Here is a 20,277-nt window from a genome sequence, read left to right on the forward strand (position 1 = left end):
TGCAAATTTGCAAATCTTGAGGGTCACCATATAAGTCAAACAGCAGTACGCAAACCAGGGACCGAAGCACCTCGCTGAGGGATGCGGAGCGTTGTCGGTTGGCCGTTATTACCAAGGCAACCAGACCTTGCCAGAATCCCAACGGTTGATTTCCGCCAACTACTTCTGCGCACGCGCAAAATATGCCGGGCCTTTGGGCAAAACGCGTTTCTCCTGGGATTTGGCCTTCGGGACGCTCCGTAGTCGGAGGCGTGGCAGAACAGAAGACGCCAAGGAAGTTGGATTGCGATTGGTTTCTACTTCGTGTTCCCGGAACTTAGTGGGCGTACCGCGAAGGCTGAAGGGAGCGAGGTGATCAGATTCTAAGTCTGTGCGACTGGAGGCGTCAAGAACCGGGGGAACTACCATGCCTCGGTACGCTCAGCTGGTTATGGGCCCCGCTGGCAGCGGGAAGGTGAGGATTTGGCAGGCGAAGGAGGGAAATGTCGGAGTTTGTGGGAGGCAGGGAGGTTCGGGTCCTGAGGGAAGGGCTGGCGGTTGTATTGGGGACCCTGAGACCTGGGCAGCTCGCTTCTGCAGCCTGGGCTTCACTGTCCTTTTTGTTGTTCTTTTGAAACGAAATTAGTGATAGTTGCTAGTTTTTATTGCATAATTAAGCCCCAGATACTGCGCTTAAACTTATTTCCACAACAACCCCGTGAGTTAAGTCCTGTTATCCTACTTTGCCGGTAAGGAAAATGAGACTTAAGTTTTTGCTCAAGATCGCACAGCTAGTAAGTGACGGCTGGAATTTGAATCCAGTTTTGTGTAACTCCAGAATCTGCCCGTGTCTTTAACCCGGGAGGTTAATTTAAGGTGGGGTCTCGTTAATCACTGTTTCTCAGAACTTGAGACGTGGACTTGTGGTGTACTTAGGAAATACATGGGCCTGACATTAATGAACATTGAATCGTATATTGAGAAAGTCGCTCCCTTTTCAGTTTTCTTTCAGTTTGCATTGAGATGAAATCATCAGTTTGGTGCTAGTGTGTCTTCAGTTCAGTTCAGTTGCTCAGTCATGTCCGACTCTTTGCGATCCCATGAACCGCAGCACGCCAGGCCACCCTGTCCATCACCAACTCCCGGAGTCCACCCAAACCCATGTCCATCGAGTCGGTGATGCCATCCAGCCATCTCATCCTCTGTCGTCCCTTTCTCCTCCGGCCCTCAGTCTTTCCCAGCATCAGGGTCTTTTCAAATGAGTCAGCTCTCCTCATCAGGTGGCCAAATTATTGGAGTTTCAGCTGCAACATCGGGAGAAGGCAATGGCACCCCACTCCAGTACTCTTGCCTGGAAAATCCCATGGATGGAGGAGCCTGGTAGGCTGAAGTCCATGAGGTCGCTAAGAGTTGGACACGACTGAGCGACTTCACTTTCACTTTTCACTTTTATGCATTGGAGAAGGAAATGGCAACCCACTCCAGTGTTCTTGGCTGGAGAATCCCAGGGACTGGGGAGCCTGGTGGGCTGCCGTCTATGAGGTCGCACAGAGTCGGACACGACTGAAGCGACTTAGCAGCAGCAGCAGCAGCAGCAGCTTCAACATCAGTCCCTCCAATGAACACCCAGGACTGGTCTCCTTTAGGATGGACTGGTTGGATCTCCTTGCAGTCCAAGGGACTCGAAAGAGTCTTCTCCAACACTACAGTTCAAAAGCATCAATTCTTCTGTGCTCAGCTTTCTTTAAGTCCAACTCTTCACATCCATACATGACTACTGGAAAAACCATAGCCTTGACTAGACAGACCTTTGTTGGCAAAATAATGTCTCTGCTTTTTAATATGCTGTCTAGGTTGGTCATAACTTTCCTTCCAAGGAGCAAGCATCTTTTAATTTCATGGCTGCAATCACCATCCGCAGTGATTTTGGAGCCCAGAAAAATAAAGTCAGCCACTGTTTCCAGTTTCCCCATCTATTTGCCATGAAGTGATGGGACCAGATGCCATGATCTTAGTTTTCTGAATATTGAGCTTTAAGCCAACTTTTTCACTCTCCTCTTTCACTTTCATCGAGAAACTCTTTAGTTCTTCCTCACTTTCTGCCATAAGGGTGGTGTCATCTGCATATCTGAGGTTATTGATATTTTTCCCGGCAATCTTGATTCTAGCTTGTGCTTCATCCAACCTGGAATTTTGCATGATGTACTCTGCATATACGTTAAATAAGCAGGGTGACAATATACAGCCTTGACTTACTCCTTTTCCTATTTGGAACCAGTCTGTTGTTCCATGTCCAGTTCTAACTGTTGCTTCCTGACCTGCATACAAATTTCTCAAGAGGTAGATCAGGTGGTTTGGTATTCCCATCTCTTTCAGAATTTTCCAGTTTATTGTGATCCACACAGTCAAAGGCTTTGGCATAGTCAATAAAGCAGAAATAGATGTTTTTCTGGAAATCTCTTGCTTTTTCGATGATCCAGCGGATGTTGGCAATTTGATCTCTGGTTCCTCTGCCTTTTCTAAAACCAGCTTGAACATCTGGTATCTCACGGTTCACATATTGCTGAAGCCTGGCTTAGAGAATTTTGAGTATTACTAGCGTGTAAGACGGAGAAGGCAATGGCAACCCACTCCAGTACTCTTGCCTGGAAAAACCCATGGATGGAGGGGCCTGGTGGGCTGCAGTCCATGGGTCGCTAGGAGTCGGACACAACTGAGCGACTTCACTTTCACTTTTCACTTTCATGCATTGGAGAAGGAAATGGCAACCCACTCCAGTGTTCTTGCCTGGAGAATCCCAGGGACGGGGGAGCCTGGTGGGCTGCTGTCTATGGAGTCACACAGAGTCGGACACGACTGAAGCAATTTAGCAGCAGCAGCAGCAGCGTGTGAGGTGAGTGCAATTGTGTGGTAGTTTGAGCATTCTTTGGCATTACCTTTCTTTGTGTCTTCAACATGTCTTTAATTCTCCTCTTTTTCAAGAGCAGATCTTAGACTCAGAGCTTTTGACAGGCAATTATATTTACCTAGAACTAAAAGAGTTTTAAAGTTGTGTTATCTTTTATGGTTATCTTCATGTTATGATAAGCATAGCTGCTTTTCTGGTTAGAGATACAATTTTTTCTTATAAGCAACTATTAAGGAAATCCCATTAGAGGCTCTTAAATATGGTAGAAATTGTGAGTATATTGATCAAATAACAGGAGTATGGGAGACACTGGAGTCTGTGAAAGTGTTTTGTGGCTTCACTTTTTAAGTTGACAAACTCATTCCTCTGATTCTTGGCTTATTCTGGATGCAGGAGATACACATGTGACAATGGTATGACCCTTGCTTTCCTGGAGCCAGTAGTCTATTTGAGATGTGTATGTGTGTGTTAGTTGCTCAGTCATGTCCGACTCTTTGCAGCCCCATGGATGGTAGCCCACCAGGCTCCTCTGTCGATGGGATTCTCCAGGCAAGAATACGGGAGTGAATAGTAGACTGCTATCACACTAATAGGTGACTAGTTGATTAAAATGTAATGTGATATTTAGAGAGGGCTCCTAGGCAGAGAGAACAGTGTGTGTCAAGTCACTGAGGAGAAAGATAAAAGCATGATAGAGATTATTTTATATTCTAGATTAACTTTCACACTGTGTTAAATAAGTATCTTTCTATAAACTTTTGATGCCTACTATCAGAAATACTCTGGGGGATGGTGTAGTGACTAAAATACACCCACAAAAATCCTCTGCCCTGATGGAGTTTATTCAAACATATTAATCAATTAGAAATAATTATCAAGTACTTATTATGTACCAGGTAGTGTTATAGCTCCTGCGTGCATCTCAGTTGCTCAGTCATGGCCAGTTCTTTGAAACTCCATGGATTGTAGCCCACCAGGCTCCTCTCTCCCTGGGATTTTTCAGGCAAGAATACTGGAGTGGGTTGCCATTTCCTTCTCCAGGGGATCTTCCAGACCCATTGATCAAACCCACATCTCCTGTATTGGCAGGCAGATTCTTTACCACTGAGCCACCTGGGAAGTATGTTATGGCCCCTAGGCTTATAAAACTGAATAAGACACATCCCTGCCTTTCTTTCTTTATTGGGCGTGTCAGGCAGCTTGTAGGATCTTAGTTCCCAGACCAGAGATCAAACCCTGCCCCAACGGTGAAAGCCCCGAGTCCTAACCACTAGATTGCCAGGGAATTCCTGACACATCCCTGCCTTTAAATAGAGGGTGGGAGAGACAGGCAAGTAGCCTTAATGTAGTATATGAGGGATGAAGAATTCTGTAAACCAGAAGGTGTAAACTGAAAGCATATTATCAGGCTGTTTATTGGCCTAATGTTCTCTCATCTTGGATTGTTATTCCGCTGGCCTGGCAAGCGCATTGCTGTCCCTCAGCTCAGATACTCTCTTCTCAGATACATCATCCCTAACCAGCCTACCTAAAGCTTTGTTTGGACTGTACCAATCCTAGTGGAGACATCATGTGTTAGATGCTACACAGTGTAATCAGAAATTTTCCCTTTATATTCTGCTTGTTACAGATGAGAGCAGTAAGGAGTCTTAGTGATCATGGAAGCCATCACATTTAGAGACAAGAAAATTTAGGGAGAGAATGCAAAAGCACCTCCCCATGAGTCCAAGCCAGGTCTGGATCCACAGCCCAGTCAGGTGTCCTAACCCCCAGCCTAATGCCTTTTAGCTTCTTGGTCAATGAAGGAATAGTTTTGGCCTTAGTAGACACTGCCCAAGGTGGGTGGAGAGTCCTTCTGGAGGTGGAGGGGTAAGCACTATACCGAGCGTTGTTCTAACCCCTCGTGCTTGTGACATTACAGAGCACTTACTGTGCCACCATGGTGCAGCACTGTGAAGCCCTCAATCGGTCTGTCCAAGTTGTGAACCTAGATCCTGCAGCAGAACATTTCAACTATTCCGTGATGGCTGGTAAGTTCTGAGCAGAGCCTTCCCCCTCCTTCAGGAAAAATAGGAGAGTGGGGAGGCAGTGAGTGCAGGCTGCTGCACACGAAAGCTGAAAATTAATGCAGCCTGGTCCCCTGCTTTCATGGTGAACATCATGAGGCTGAATGTCAGGTGGTGACATCAGCTCATGTTGATGTGTGTGACAGTATCCTTTCTTAGTCTCTGATGTAGGAATGAAAAGTGAGTACACTATCTCTCATCACCTTTCCCTTCTGTTTTTTTCGTGTTTGATCCTGTTTGGTAAATCTGTTTTACTGCAGATCGTACTATGCTATAAGTGAGCAACCTTTAAGTATTTTGTTATGTTTTTAATCTTTTAATTTATTCAGATGTCTCCTGAGCACTTGCTTTATGCTGGACACCAGAGTCATAACAGAGAAGAACACAGATATTCTCCCTGCCTTTGTGGGCCTTTTAGCAAGGGAAATAAGCAAAATGATAAAATCAGTTGCAGATTGTGATAAGTGCTGCTATGGGCTGATGTGAAGAAATATCTAGGGAAGAGTGCTTTAGGTAGCATAGTCAGGGACAACATCTCTGAGGAGGGGCTATTAGGGCCTAGACCTGAAGATGGTAACATGCTCACCAAGCTGGCAAAAGGCTTTCCAAGACGAAGAAACGTCAAGGTCACTATATAGCCGAAAGATGGGAAAGGGTTTGGTGTGTTCCAGAAAAAGCAAAGGTGTTGATGACCTGGGGCATAAGAAGTGAAGGAAGGAGATGGGTAGCAGCTAGTAGGACAAGAGAAGTATGGCTTTTATCCTGTTTTTTTCACCCTGTTAGTCTGTTTGGGATGCTGTAACAAAATACTACAGACTGGGTGGCTTCTAAACGAAATGGATTTCTCACAGTTTTGGAGGCTGGAAGCTCAAGATTAGGGTGCTGCCAGCATGGTCAGGTTCTGGTGAAGGCCCTTTTCCACTTGTAGACTGACAACTTCTCACTGTGTCCTCATATGATGGAAGTGGGCGAGGGATCTCTTGGGACCTCTTTTATGAGAGCACTGATTTCATTCATCTTCCCAAAGTCCCACCAATTAATATCATCATGCTGGGCATTAGGTTTTCAGCATGAGTTTTAGAGGGACACAAATACTCATAAAGGAATTCCCTGGCAGTCCAGTGGGTAGGACTCCATATTGCCATTGCAGGGGCATGGATTAGACCCCCTGCAGGCTGCGTGCAGCAGAGCAAAAAAAAAAAAAAAAAGGCAAATCAAAAAACCCCCCTCAATTCATAGCACCTTTCAACTGTGAAATGCCATTAGAGGGTTTCCAGCAGGGGAGAGAACTGACATCTGATTTATGTTTTTAAAAATATCTCTGGCTCTCAGATGAAAAATGGACTCAAGAGAGTCAAGACTAGAAGGGGGACTGGTATGGTCATGGTGGAGATACAAAGATGCAGACAGGTATCAGTTCAATTCAGTCGCTCAGTCGTTCCGACTCGGCGATCCCATGAATCGCAGCACGCCAGGCCTCCCTGTCCATCACCAACTCCCAGAGTTTACTCAAACTCATGTCCATCCAGTCAGTGATGCCAACCAGCCATCTCATCCTCTGTCATCCCCTTCTCCTCCTGCCCCCAATCCCTCCCAGCATCAGAATCTTTTCCAATGAGTCAACTCTTCGCATGAGGTGGCCAAAGTATTGGAGTTTCAGCTTTAGCATCAGTCCTTCCAATGAACACCCAGGACTGATCTCCTTTAGAATGGACTGGTTGGATCTTCTTGCAGTCCAAGGGACTCTCAAGACTCTTCTCCAACACCACAGTTCAAAAGCATCTATTCTTTGGTGCTCAGCTTCACAGTCCAACTCTCACATCCATACATGACCACTGGAAAAACCATAGCCTTGACTAGATGGACCTTTGTTGGCAAAGTAATGTCTCTGCTTTTGAATATGCTGTCTAGGTTGGTCATAACTTTCCTTCCAAAGAGTAAGTGTCTTTTAATTTCATGGCTGCAGACAGGTATATATTTTGCAAATAGAATTAGCAGCATTTTGTGGGAGATTGAACTAAAAAGGTTGGAAGAAAGGGAGGGATCAAGAGTCACTGTTAGGTTTCAGGTTTCTGACTTGAGCTGTTGACTGCATGATCCTGTTTACTGGGGAGGAAGACAAGTCAGTGTAGGATCATCTTTTATATATATATATTTAAAGATGTTTATTTTGGTTGCATCGGACCTTTGTTGCTTTGTGAGAGCTTTCTCTAGTTGCAGCAAGTAGGGGCTACTCTTCATTGTGGAGCTTGGGCTTCTCATTGTGGTGGTTTCTTTGTTGTGGAGCACAGGCTTTGGCTGTCTGGACTCAGTAGTTGCTCCATGTGGGATCTTCTTGGAACAGGGATCGAACTCATGTCCCCTACATTGGCAGGTGGATTCTTAGCTATTGCTTCACCAGGGTAACCCCGAGCCATCAAATTAAGAAATGGAATTGGTTTTCTTTGTTTGATTTTGTTTTACTTGTTTATCAGTTCAGTTAAGTTCAGTCGCTCAGTCGTGTCCGACTCTTTGCAACCTCATGGACTGCAGCACGCCAGGCTTCCCTGTCCATCACCAGCTCCTGGAGCTTGCTCAAATTCATGTCCATTGAGTTGGTGATGCCATCCAATCATCTCATCCTCTGTCATCCTCTTCTCTTCCTGCCTTCAGTCTTTCCCAGCATCAGGATCTTTTCCAATGAATCAGTTCTTCCCATCAGGTGGCCAAACTATTGGAGTTTCTGCTTCAGCATCAGTCCTTTCAATGAATATTCAGGACTGATTTCCTTTAGGATTGACTGGTTTGATCTCCTTGCAGCCCAAGGGACTCTCTCAAGAGTCTTTTCCAACACCACAGTTCAAAAGCATCAATTGTTCGGCACTCAGCTTACTTTATAGTCCAGCTCTCACATCCATACATGACTACTAGAAAAACCATAGCTCTGACTAGATGAACCTTTGTTGGCAAAGTAATGTCTCTGCTTTTTAATATGCTGTCTAGGTTTGTCATCGAGCCCATCTTTGCATGAAATGTTCCCTTGGTATCTCTAATTTTCTTGAAGAGATCTCTAGTCTTTCCCATTCTGTTGTTTTCCTCTATTTCTGTGCATTGATTGCTGAGGAAGGCTTTCTTATCTTTCCTTGCTATTCTTTGGAACTCTGCATTTGGACGCTTGTATCTTTCCTTTTCTCCTTTGCTTTTCGCTTCTCTTCTTTTCACAGCTATTTGTAAGACCTCCCCAGACAGCCATTTTGTTTTTTTACATTTCTTTTCCATGGGGATGGTCTTGATCCCTGTCTTCTGTACAATGTCATGAACCTCCGTCCATAGTTCATCAGGCACTCTGTCTATCAGATCTAGTCCCTTAAATCTATTTCTCACTTCCACTGTATAATAAGGGATTTAATTTAGGTCATACCTGAATGATCTAGTGGTTTTCCCCACTTTCTTCAATTTAAGTCTGAATTTGGCAATAAGGAGTTCATAATCTGAGCCACAGTCAGCTCCCGGTCTTGCTTTTGCTGACTATATAGAGCTTCTTCATCTTTGGCTGCAAAGAATATAATCAGTCTGATTTCAGTATTGACCATCTGGTGCTATCCACGTGTAGAGTCTTCTCTTGTGTTGTTGGAAGAGGGTGTTTGCTATGACCAGTGCGTTCTCTTGGCAAAACTCTATTAGCCTTTGCCCTGCTTTATTCTGTGCTCCAAGGCCAAATTTGCCTGTTACCCCAAGTGTTTCTTGACTTCCTACTTTTGCATTCCAGTCCCCTATAATGAAAAGGACATCTTTTTTGGGTGTTAGTTCTAAAAGATCTTGTAGGTCTTCATAGAACCGTTCAACTTCAGCTTCTTCAGTGTTACTGGTTGGGGCATAGGCTTGGATTACTGTGATATTGAATGGTTTGCCTTGGAAACGAAGAGAGATCATTCTGTCATTTTTGAGATTGCATCCAAGTACTGTATTTTGGACTCTCTTGTTGACCATGATGGCTACTCCATTTCTTCTAAGGGATTCCTGCCCGCAGTAGTAGATATAATGGTCATCTGAGTTAAATTCACCCATTCCAGTCCATTTTAGTTCGCTCATTCCTAGAATGTCGACGTTCACTCTTGCCATCTCCTGTTTGACACTTCCAACTTGCCTTGATTCATGGACTTAACATTCCAGGTTCCTATGCACTATTGCTCTTTACAGCATCAGACCTTGCTTCTATCACCAGTCACATCCACAACTGGGTATTGTTTTTGCTTTGGCTCCATCCCTTCATTCTTTCTGGAGTTACTTCTCCACTGATCTCCAGTAGCATATTGGGCACCTACCTACCTGGGGAGTTCCCCTTTCAGTGTCCTATCATTTTGCCTTTTCATACTGTTCATGGGGTTCTCAAGGCAAGAATACAGAAGTGGTTTGCCATTCCCTTCTCCAGTGAACCACATTCTGTCAGACCTCTCCACCATGACCCGTCCGTCTTGCGTGGCCCCAAACGGCATGGCTTAGTTTCATTGAGTTAGACAAGGCTGTGGTCCGTGTGATCAGATTGGCTAGTTTTCTGTGATTATGGTTTCAGTGTGTCTGCCCTCTGATGCCCTCTTGCAACACCTACCGTCTTACTTGGGTTTCTCTTACCTTGGACTTGGGATGGTATAGACCTAACAGAAGCAGAAGATATTAAGAAGTAGCAGCAAGAATACACAGAAGAACTGTACAAAAAAGAGCTTCACGACCCAGATAATCACGATGGTGTGATCACTCACCTAGAGCCAGACATCCTAGAATGTGAAGTCAAGTGGGCCTTAGAAAGCATCACTATGAACAAAGCTAGTGGAGGTGATGGAATTCCAGTTGAGCTATTTCAAATCCTGAAAGATGATGCTGTGTAAGTGCTGCACTCAATATGCCAGCAAATTTGGAAAACTCAGCAGTGGCCACAGGACTGGAAAAGGTCAGTTTTCATTCCAATCCCAAAGAAAGGCAATGCCAAAAAATGCTCAAAGGAAAGGAAGGAAACTCACTCAGTCGTGTCCGACTCTTTGCGACCCCATGGACTATAGCCTACCAGGCTCTTCCCTCCATGGGATTCTCCAGGCAAGAGTACTGGAGTGGGTTGCCTGTATTGTTGCTTCTTCTGTATAGCAAGTCAAGAGGCAAGTCAAGATCTCCAGGGGATCTTCCTGACCCAGGGATCGAACCTGGGTCTCCTGCATTCCAGGCAGACGCTTTAACCTCTGAGCCACCAGGGAAGCCCTACCGCACAATTGCACTCATCTCACACGCTAGTAAAGTAATGCTCAACATTCTCCAAGCCAGGCTTCAGCAATATGTGAACCATGAACTTCCAGATGTTCAGGCTGGTTTTAGAAAAGGTAGAGGAACCAGAGATCAAATTGCCAACATCCGCTGGATCATCGAAAAAGCAAGAGATTTCCAGAAAAACATCTATTTCTGCTTTATTGATTATGCCAAAGCCTTTGACTGTGTGGATCACAATAAACTGTGGAAAATTCTGAAAGAGATGGGAATACCAGACCACCTGACTTGCCTCTTGAGAAACTTATATGCAAGTCAGGAAGCAACAGTTAGAACTGGACATGGAACAACAAACTGGTTCTAAATAGGAAAAGGAGTACGTCAAGGCTGTGTATTGTCACTCTGCTTCTTTAACTTATATGCAGAGTACATCATGAGAAATGCTGGGCTGGAAGAGGCATAAGCTGGAATCAAGATTGCCAGGAGAAATATCAATAACCTCAGATATGCAGATGACACCACCCTTATGGCAGAAAGTGAAGAGGAACTCAAAAGCCTCTTGATGAAGGTGAAAGAGGAGAGTGAAAAAGTTGGCTTAAAGCTCAACATTCAGAAAACGAAGATCATGGCATCCGGTCCCATCACTTCATGGGAAATAGATGGGGAAAGAGTGGAAACAGTGTCAGACTTTGTTTTTTTGGGCTCCAAAATCACTGTAGATGGTGATTGCAGCCATGAAATTCAAAGACGCTTACTCCTTGGAAGGAAAGTTATGACCAACCTAGATAGCATATTGAAAAGCAGAGATATTACTTTGCCAACAAAGGTTTGTCTAGTCAAGGCTATGGTTTTTCCAGTAGTCATGTATGGATGTGAGTTGGACTTAAAGAAAGCTGAGCGCCGAAGAATTGATGCTTTTGAACTGTGGTGTTGGAGAAGACTCCTGAGAGTCCCTTGGACTGCAAGGAGATCCAGCCAGTCCATCCTAAAGGAGATCAGTCCTGGGTGTTCATTGGAAGGACTGATGCTGAAGCTGAAGCTCCAATCACTTTGGCCACCTCATGCAAAGTGGTGACTCATTGGAAAAGACCCTGATGTTGGGAGGGATTGGGGGCAGGAGGAGAAGGGGACGACAGAGGATGAGATGGCTGGATGACATCACCAACCGTATGGACATGAGTTTGAGTAAACTCTGGGAGTTGGTGATGGACAGGGAGGCCTGGCATGCTGCGATTCATGGGGTTGCAAAGAGTTGGACACAACTGAGTGACGAACTGAACTGACTGAGGTTTGTCATAGCTTTTCTTCCAAGGAGCAAGTGTTTTTTAATTTCATGGCTGCAGTCGCCATCTGCAGTGATTTTGGAGCCCAAGAAAATAAAGTCTGTCACTGTTTCCATTGTTTCCCAATCTATTTGCCGTGAAGTGATGGGACCAGATGCCATGATCTTAGTTTTCTGAATGGTGAGCTTTAAGCCAACTTTTTCAGTCTCCTCTTTCACTTTCATCAAGAGGGTTTTTAGTTCCTCTTCACTTTCTGCCATAAGGATGGTGTCATCTGCATATCTGAGGTTATCTATATTTCTCCAGGCACTCTTTGATTCCAGCTTTTGCTTCATCCAGCCCAGCGTTTCTCATGATACTCTGCATATACGTTAAACAAGCAGGGTGACAATATACAGCCTTGGTGTACTTCTTCCCCGATTTGGAAACAGTCCCTTGTTCCATATCCAGTTTAACTGTTGCTTCTTGACCTGCATACAGATTTCTCAGGAGGCGAGTAAGGTGGTCTGGTGTTCCCATCTCTTTAAGAATTTTTCTACAGTTTGTTGTGATTCACACAAAGGCTTTGGCATAGTCAATAAAGCAGAGATAGATGTTTTTCTGGAACTTTCTTGCTTTTTGATGATCCAGAGGATGTTGGCAATTTGATATCTGGTTCCTCTGCCTTTTCTAAATCCAGCTTGAACATCTGGAAGTTCATGGTTCACATATTGCTGAAGCCTGGCTTGGAGAATTTTGAGCATTACTTGACTAGCATGTGAGATGAGTGCAATTGTGCGGTAGTTCGAGCATTTTTTGGCATTGCCTTTGGAATGACAACTGACCTTTTCCAGTCCTGTGGCCACTGCTGAGTTTTCCAAATTTGCTGGCATATTGAGTGCAGCACTTTCACAGCATCATCTTTCAGGATTTGAAATAGCTCAACTGGAATTCCATCACCTCCACTAGCTTTGTTTGTAGTGATTCTTCCTAAGGCCCACTTGACTTTGCACTCCAGGATATCTGGCTCTAGGTGAGTGATCGCACCATTGTAGTTATCTGGGTCATTAAGATCTTTTCTGTATAGTTCTGTGTATTCTTGCCACCTCTTCTTAATATCTTCTGCTTCTGTTAGGTCCATACCATTTCTGTCCTTTATTGTGCCCATCTTTGCATGAAATGTTTCCTTGATGTCTCTAATTTTCTTGCAGACATCTCTAGTCTTTCCTATTCTGTTGTTTTCCTCTATTTATTTGCATTGATCGCTGAGGAAGCCTTTCTTATTTCTCCTTGCTATTCTTGGGAACTCTGCATTCAGATGCTTATATCTTTCCTTTTCTTCGTTGCCTTTTGCTTCTCTTCTTTCCTCAACTCTTTGTAAGGCCTCCTCAGACTACCATTTTGCCTTTTTGCATTTCTTTTTCTTGGAGATGGTCTTGATTACTGCCTCCTATACAATGTCACGAACCTCTGTCCATAAGTTTAAGAATAGAGTACATCATGAGAAATGCTGGGCTGGAAGAAGCACAAGCTGTAATCAAGATTGCTAGGAGAATTATCAATAACCTCAGATATGCAGATGACACCACCCTTATGGCAGAAAGTGAAGAAGAACTAAAGAGCCTCTTGATGAAGGTGAAAGAGGAGAGTGAAGAAATTGGCATAAAACTCAACATTCAGAAAACGAAGATCATGGCATCTGGTTCCATCACTTCATGGGAAATAGATGGGGAAACAGTGGAAACAGTGTCAGACTTTATTTTTGGGGGCTTCAAAATCACTGCAGATGGTGATTGCAGCCATGAAATTAAAAGACGCTTACTCCTTGGAAGAAAAGTTATGACCAACCTAGATAGCATATTGAAAAGCAGAGACATTACTTTGCCAACAAAAGTCCATCTAGTCAAGGCTATGGTTTTTCCAGTGGTCATGTATGGATGTGAGAGTTGGACTGTGAAGAAGGCTGAGCGCCGAAGAATTGATGCTTTTGAACTGTGGTGTTGGAGAAGACTCTTGAGAATCCCTTGGACTGCAAGGAGATCCAACCTGTCCATTCTGAAGGAGATCAGCCCTGGGATTTCTTTGGAAGGAATGATGCTGAAGCTGAAACTCCAGTCCTTTGGCCACCTCATGCGAAGAGTTGACTGATTGGAAAAGACTCGGATGCTGGGAGGGATTGGGGGCAGGAGGAGAAGGGGATGACAGAGGATGAGATGGCTGGATGGCATCACTGACTCGATGGATGTGAGTCTGAGTGAACTCCGGGAGTTGGTGATGGACAGGGAGGTCTGATGTGCTGCTATTCATGGGGTCGCAAAGAGTCGGACACGACTGAGTGACTGAACTGAACTGAACTGAATGTATATTCATATTGTTCAAACTGCAAAAGGCACAAGGAGTAAGTATGCAGGAAAATGTCTTCTTCCTAGCTCTGGGTCCTGGAAGGTGGTTTCCCTGTCTCGAGGCAGCCAGTGTTGCTAATTTCTGGGGTATCTTTCCATAGTCTATGCATGTAAAATAAAATATATATATATATGTATACATAGTAAATTTTTGTCTTTTTTTTTTAACACAAATGATGGCATTCTAACACAGAGTTTTGCACTTATCACTTAACAGTATACCTGGGAGATCATATCACATCAGTACTTAAAGAACTTTTTTTGTGGCTGCACAGGATTCCATTGTCTGGCTATACAAAAATGTATTTAATTTGTTTCCATGGACACTACTACAGTGAATAGCCATGGATAGAAATAATTTCATACATGTGAGTTGCTGTATAATTGTTAATTATCACCAGTGAGGATGATGCTCTTGTGTTCTGGGCCTGTCTGTTGTTTTCAGACATCCGAGAACTGATTGAGGTGGATGACGTGATGGAGGACAATACTCTGCAGTTCGGTCCCAATGGAGGATTGGTATTTTGCATGGAGTACTTTGCCAATAATTTTGACTGGCTAGAGAACTGTCTTGGCCATGTAGAGGATGACTACATCCTTTTTGATTGTCCAGGTAAGTCAGCAATTTGAATGTGTCATTTTACTTGAGATCATGCTCTTTCAGTCCTCCGTGGAGACAGTGGAGTTAGCATTCGTAGCTCTAAACCCTGCTGCGGTAAGGTACCATTCGCTCATTCATCATCTCTTATTCATTCACCAAGTTTTCTGAGTGCTTATTTTGTTCACTGGAAATACCTAAAGATCAAAGTAGCCATGGTCTCTGCCCTCATGGAGCTCATAGGAAAGTGGGAATGCTAGGCAGTATAAATCAGAAATCACCCAAATGATTATTTAATATTCGTGACAGGCTTCTCATAGGAGTAGCACCGACCAGCACGCAGCAGGGAGGTGGGAGGTTTCTGACCAAGTAGCGTGTGAGCCAGGCCATAGGGTGAGGCAAGGGAGACTGTTCTCCAGACAGAAAGCATGGGCTGAAGACCTTGAGACAGAAAGGAGCCAGGTGGGTTTGAGGCGCCCAGTAAACAAAGGGAAGTGTCCTAAGGTGAGACTGGTAGGGGACAAATGATCACACCGACTTTTCAAGCCAAATCATGAATTTTAGACTTGAGCCTAACCTAGTTTTGATCATTTGTGACTCTTATATTTTTCCCTTTTTTTTTCTTTATTTTAATTGGGAAATTGCTTTACAATATTGTGTTGGTTTCCCCTTTGTTTTTAATTGAACACACATATCCACAGAAAAGTGCAGACGTCATAAGTGTACAACTTGATGAATATTCCCAAACCTAACACACCTTCATAGTACTTGCTTTTGATTAGCTAAAACAGAAGTGTGAAGAACCTCACTTTCTACATAAAACTGAATAGTTTCCTTGGGATTCTCTTGGTATTGTGATTGCTTTAAGAGCCTGTAAGATCCCTTAAAAGTTGAACAAATTACCACCAGAAGTTGACTTCCTTTTTTTTTATTTTCTCAGCTGTCTTATGGCAAAATTTTTTTCTGTACTTTGGTAATTTACCTTGTGTCCTGATTGTAACAGTCTTGTAATGTTCTCCATGTAGGTCAGATTGAGTTGTACACTCACCTGCCTGTGATGAAACAGCTGGTCCAGCAGCTGGAACAGTGGGAGTTTCGAGTCTGTGGAGTTTTTCTTGTTGATTCTCAGTTCATGGTGGAGTCATTCAAGGTTTGAGAATATATCTGTTGTCAATTCTTTAGTCATGGGTACAGGCAGATGACAATCTCCTTTCATTGTTTTTTGATTCTGGATATTTCCCAAACTACAGAGTTATTTAATATCCCTTATTATTAAATTATTATAATAATTTTTTTTTTGGCCATGCTTTGTGGCATGCAGGATCTTTTGAACTGTGCCTCCTGAAGTGGAAGCACTGAGTCTTAACCACTGGACCACCAAGGAAGTTGCTATAATAATGTATTTTTAAAATTTATATGGTAAATTATACTATACAGATTTGAGAGTACTACTTATGAAGAAAAATTAGGCAGATGTGTGCATATATACATCTGTTTTTCTGATAATGGTTTGTCTAGTTTATGAACTATCTAAAACAAACTTTACTTCTCATTAGTAGCCCCTAAGGAATACCAGACCACCTGACCTGCCTCTTGGGAGACCTATATGCAGGTCAGGAAGCAACAGTTAGAACTGGACATGGAACAACAGACTGGTTCTAAATAGGAAAAGGAGTACATCAAGGCTGTATATTGTCACCCTGCTTATTTAACATATATGCAGAGTACATCATGAGAAATGCTGGGCTGGAAGAAACACAGGCTGGAAACAAGGGAGAAATATCAATAACCTCAGATATGCAGATGATACCACCCTTATGGCAGAAAGTGAAGAGGAACTAAAAAGCCTCTTGAAAGAGGAGAGTGAAAAAGTTGGCTTAAAGCTCAACATTCAGAAAACTAAGATCATGGCTTCTGGTCCCATCATTTCATGGGAAATAGATGGGGAAACAGTGGAAACAGTGTCAGACTGTATTTTTTGGGGCTCCCAAATCACTGCAGATGGTGATTGCAGCCATGAAATTAAAAGACACTTACTCCTTGGAAGGAAAGTTATGACCAACCTAGATAGCATATTAAAAAGCAGAAACATTACTTTGCCAACAAAAGTCCATCTAGTCAAGGCTATGGTTTTTCCAGTGGTCATGTATGGATGTGAGAGTTGGACTGTGAAGAAGGCTGAGCGCTGAAGAATTGATGCTTTTGAACTGTGGTGTTGGAGAAGACTCTTGAGAGTCCCTTGGACTGCAAGGAGATCCAACCAGTCCATCCTAAAGGAGACCAGTCTTGGGTGTTCATTGGAAGGACTGATGCTGAGGCTGAAACTCCAATCCTTTGGCCACCTCATGCGAAGAGCTGACACGTTGGAAAAGACCCTGATGTTGGGAGGGATTGGGGGCTGGGGAGAAGGGGACGACAGAGGATGAGATGGCTGGATGGTGTCACCGAGTCGATGCACATGAGTTTGGGTGAACTCTGGGAGTTGGTGATGGACAGGGAGGCCTGGCATGCTGTGATTCATGGGGTCGCAAAGAGTCGGACACAACTGAGTGACTGAACTGAACTGAACTGAAGGAATATTTGATGGGAATGATTAAAGATATCATCTAAATTGAGAATTGTGATCACTGTTGTTTATGTCTACCTTTTCCCATCTCTTCCTCACCCTGGGAAACCAGGAGTCAACCATCTCATTAGAGAAATGTCCTGTCTTTAGAATTAGCCCTTCTTTTATTTAGGCCAGTTTTGCTCAGAGAGGAGCAAAAACCTCTCTTTTATGCAAAGAGACCAGGGAACTTTCTTCATACAAAGTTAATTCATCTTCCCTTTTCTGTTTCCTCCTTCAGTTTATTTCTGGCATTTTGGCAGCCCTGAGTGCTATGATCTCTCTAGAAATTCCTCAAGTTAACATCATGACGAAAATGGATCTGCTGAGTAAGAAAGCTAAAAAGGAAATTGAGAAGTGAGTTCATTTCCGTTATCATCACATCTCTGTTGCTGAGATGAACCCTCTAAGCTTCATTTAGATGTGAAGCTATAAAACTAGTTTCCTGATTTATTCTTACTTTTATTTATCTGTCTTCTTTCTCACTTTTAAAGGTTTCTAGATCCAGACATGTATTCTTTATTAGATGACTCTACAAGTGACTTAAGAAGCAAAAAATTCAAAAAATTGACTAACACTATATGTGGACTGGTAAGCTTTTGAAGTTGTTGAGTTTTGTTTTTAATGCCTTGTCAGGTGTTTATCAGCATCCATTCAGTGGCCACCATTTTGGAAAGCACAGGCCAACCCTATTCCCTTGCAAAGGGGGGAGGGTGGGAGTCTGTGGACTGGCTGGTCAGCAGTTGAATTTAGAAGCAATCATTGGCAGTAGCCAATAAATAAAGTGACATACCTATTATTCCAAGCTGTTTTGGGAGTTCAGAACTGTCTTTGCCCTTATGAAATTTCCAGTGGTTTTTGAATTCAGGTAAATGCCAATGAAACAATGTCTAGTTAAGTGTTGTAGTTGGTCAGAGGTCAGAAAAATCAGTATAGATTTGCTGCTGTTATGTCTCTGTCCCTCCTCCCCACAGCACACACACAGCTGATTTTAATCAGAAGTTGTAAATGGTTATAAAATTCAAATATTATTTGAAATTAAGTATTTTATACCTCAGAATAACCTTTTCTGAAATCCTCAACTTGTAGATTGATGACTACAGCATGGTTCGATTTTTGCCTTATGATCAGTCAGATGAAGAAAGCATGAACATTGTGTTACAGCATATTGATTTTGCCATCCAGTATGGAGAAGACTTGGAATTTAAAGAACCAAAGGTAATTTCTGGTTTGGGGTGTTACTGCCTATTTGTAAGAGTGTTGACCAGCACTCTGGCCTCCTGCATAATCCCAGCAAGTCTAAATTTTGTCTTCATGGTGGCAGTAGGCTAGGCTGTTCTAGGTAATCTTTGAAATTGACACCTGTGCTAAACAAGCAATACCAGTTTTACTCTGCCTTTCATTGAGTTATTACATATTACTGAGTTGAATTCTTTGTACTCAGAGCGTGGGCATATATGCAAAGAGGAGGTGAGGTTCCACTGGCCTTGGGCTGCCCTCACAAATGTCAGTGGGGCCCTCTCCCAGCACATTAGCTGAGAATTGACATGAATGTAAACTGAAGTAAGAGTTTACTTCTAATGGGACATAAACCTTTTGCTGTGCTGTGCTTAATTGCTCAGTCAGGTCCAGCTCTCTGTGACCCTGTGGACTGTAGCCTGCCAGGCTCCTCTGTCCATGGGAGTCTCCAGGCAAGAATACTAGAGTGGGTTGCCATGCCCTCCTCCAAGGAATCTTCCCATCCCAGGGATTGAATCCAGGTCTCCCGCATTCCAGGAGGATTCTTTACCATCTGAGCCACCAGGGACTCCCCATAAGCCTTTTAATTTATCACATATCTGGAAACATCTATCCATCATTCCTTTTGTTATTATTGATTACTGTGAACAACACCCGGAGCTGGTGCTGGGCCTTAGCTCTTTACAGAGCATTGCCTAAAAATAGTAAGCACATATTAGGTCTAACTGAGGAGAAATGAATGTATTTTCTTCTTTTTTTTTTTTAATTTTACTTATTTGGCTGTGCTGCATGCAGGATCGTTTTTAGTTGTGGCATGTGAACTCTTAATTGCAGCATGTGGTATCTAGTTCTTTGACCAAGGGTCAAACCTGGGCCCCCTGCATTTGGAGTGCAGATTCTTAGCCACTGGACCATCAGGGAAGTTCTGAATTAAATGTATTTTGTATCTTGTGTTTCCTTGGTGTCAGGAACATGAAGACGAGTCTTCTATGTTTGACGAATATTTTCAAGAACACCAGAATGAATGAAGAGTTTATTTATAAAGTAACTATATGTGTGAGGAGCTTGTGGCTGAACTGGCAGAACCTTCTTCTCTTAGGAAGATGGAATGCTAGAGAAAGCTACTTATTTAATGAAAAAAATAATACTTGACTCTTTATCAGCAATCATCAACATGCCTGAATCAAGTTCTTAGGTATTCTGAAAGTGCTTCTGTTAAACGTGGCATCGTTTGGTATTATTTTAACAGCATCAATTTAGATTTTAAAAGTCAAAGTTGAATGTACATAGATTTGTATATATAATATAAATTAGGACCTGGGGTACAGTTAAGACCAGTCTACTTTTAGTTTCACTGTTGATCTTTGTTATTTTTGAAGTTTTTTTGGAGAGACAGGAATTATTGTAACAAAATATACATTATATGTTCAGAGAAATAAAATCTGGAAGGATAGAGATAAGATCATTGCTTATTAGTAGCTTCTAGTTTTCCTACACTGAAAATGTATTATTTGTGTAATTAAAAAATGAAAAAAGTAACTGTGTCTTTTATATATAAATAAAAGAAAAATAGCACTAACTTTTCATCACACTTTTGTTTTCCAATCAGAGTTTGAAATACTCAACTAAGGCAAATTTTTGAATGAGTAAATTTCCCCAAGTGTCAAAATGTAGGCAGTGACTTTGTTTTTTAAAATGTGGTTTATCGTCTCTGAGCACTTGAAAAATGTATACTTTACAAATGCACACAAAAATGAAAAAGACATAATTTTTTCTTTTTACCTTCTTGCCACATTGAATGGTTTATTTTCAGTATTTCTAAGTTCATTTGTGATAGGTACTGGGGAATGGCTAATCAGTCAACATATACTTCTCCAGCACCCGCTAATAACCCACACCCTGCTAACGGAAAGCAGAATCTCTTTCATTTAATCCTCACAGCAGGTCCAGGTTCCATTGGTGTTGGATCTTCCTACTGATGCAGAT

General features: G+C 42.8%; 1 protein-coding gene and 1 non-coding gene across 3 annotated transcripts; one reads left to right on the top strand and one right to left on the bottom strand.

Annotated features, from left to right (window-relative positions):
• Positions 1–261: 261 nt before the first annotated feature.
• GPN3 (GPN-loop GTPase 3) lies at positions 262–19,870 on the top strand. 2 transcript variants are annotated; one of them, XM_006048304.4, is made up of 8 exons: positions 262–414; positions 4,809–4,917; positions 14,295–14,462; positions 15,473–15,597; positions 17,294–17,409; positions 17,547–17,643; positions 18,142–18,270; positions 19,260–19,870. In XM_006048304.4, the coding sequence occupies exons 2-8, from the start codon at positions 4,827–4,829 to the stop codon at positions 19,317–19,319; spliced, it is 786 nt and encodes a 261-aa protein (XP_006048366.3). In that variant the 5' UTR covers positions 262–414; positions 4,809–4,826; the 3' UTR covers positions 19,320–19,870. The 2 variants fall into 2 exon arrangements, with proteins under 2 accessions (XP_006048366.3, XP_006048365.3); XM_006048303.4 differs by having other exon boundaries at positions 296–454.
• TRNAS-GGA lies at positions 10,106–10,178 on the bottom strand. Its single transcript has one exon. It is a non-coding gene; the product is annotated as a tRNA-Ser (tRNA).
• Positions 19,871–20,277: the final 407 nt, after the last annotated feature.

Source organism: Bubalus bubalis, chromosome 17 (genome assembly GCF_019923935.1).
Source record: "Bubalus bubalis isolate 160015118507 breed Murrah chromosome 17, NDDB_SH_1, whole genome shotgun sequence".
Classification (NCBI taxonomy): Eukaryota; Metazoa; Chordata; class Mammalia; order Artiodactyla; family Bovidae; genus Bubalus; species Bubalus bubalis.

What these genes read in the sequence shown, in the direction of transcription:
- GPN3 (XM_006048303.4), top strand. Translation starts at nt 407, where the DNA reads ATGCCTCGGTACGCTCAGCTGGTTATGGGCCCCGCTGGCAGCGGGAAG. An exon ending in GCCCCGCTGGCAGCGGGAAG is followed by an intron (nt 455 to 4,808) that starts GTGAGGATTTGG and finishes GTGACATTACAG; the next exon opens with AGCACTTACTGTGCCACCAT. An exon ending in CAACTATTCCGTGATGGCTG is followed by an intron (nt 4,918 to 14,294) that starts GTAAGTTCTGAG and finishes TGTTGTTTTCAG; the next exon opens with ACATCCGAGAACTGATTGAG.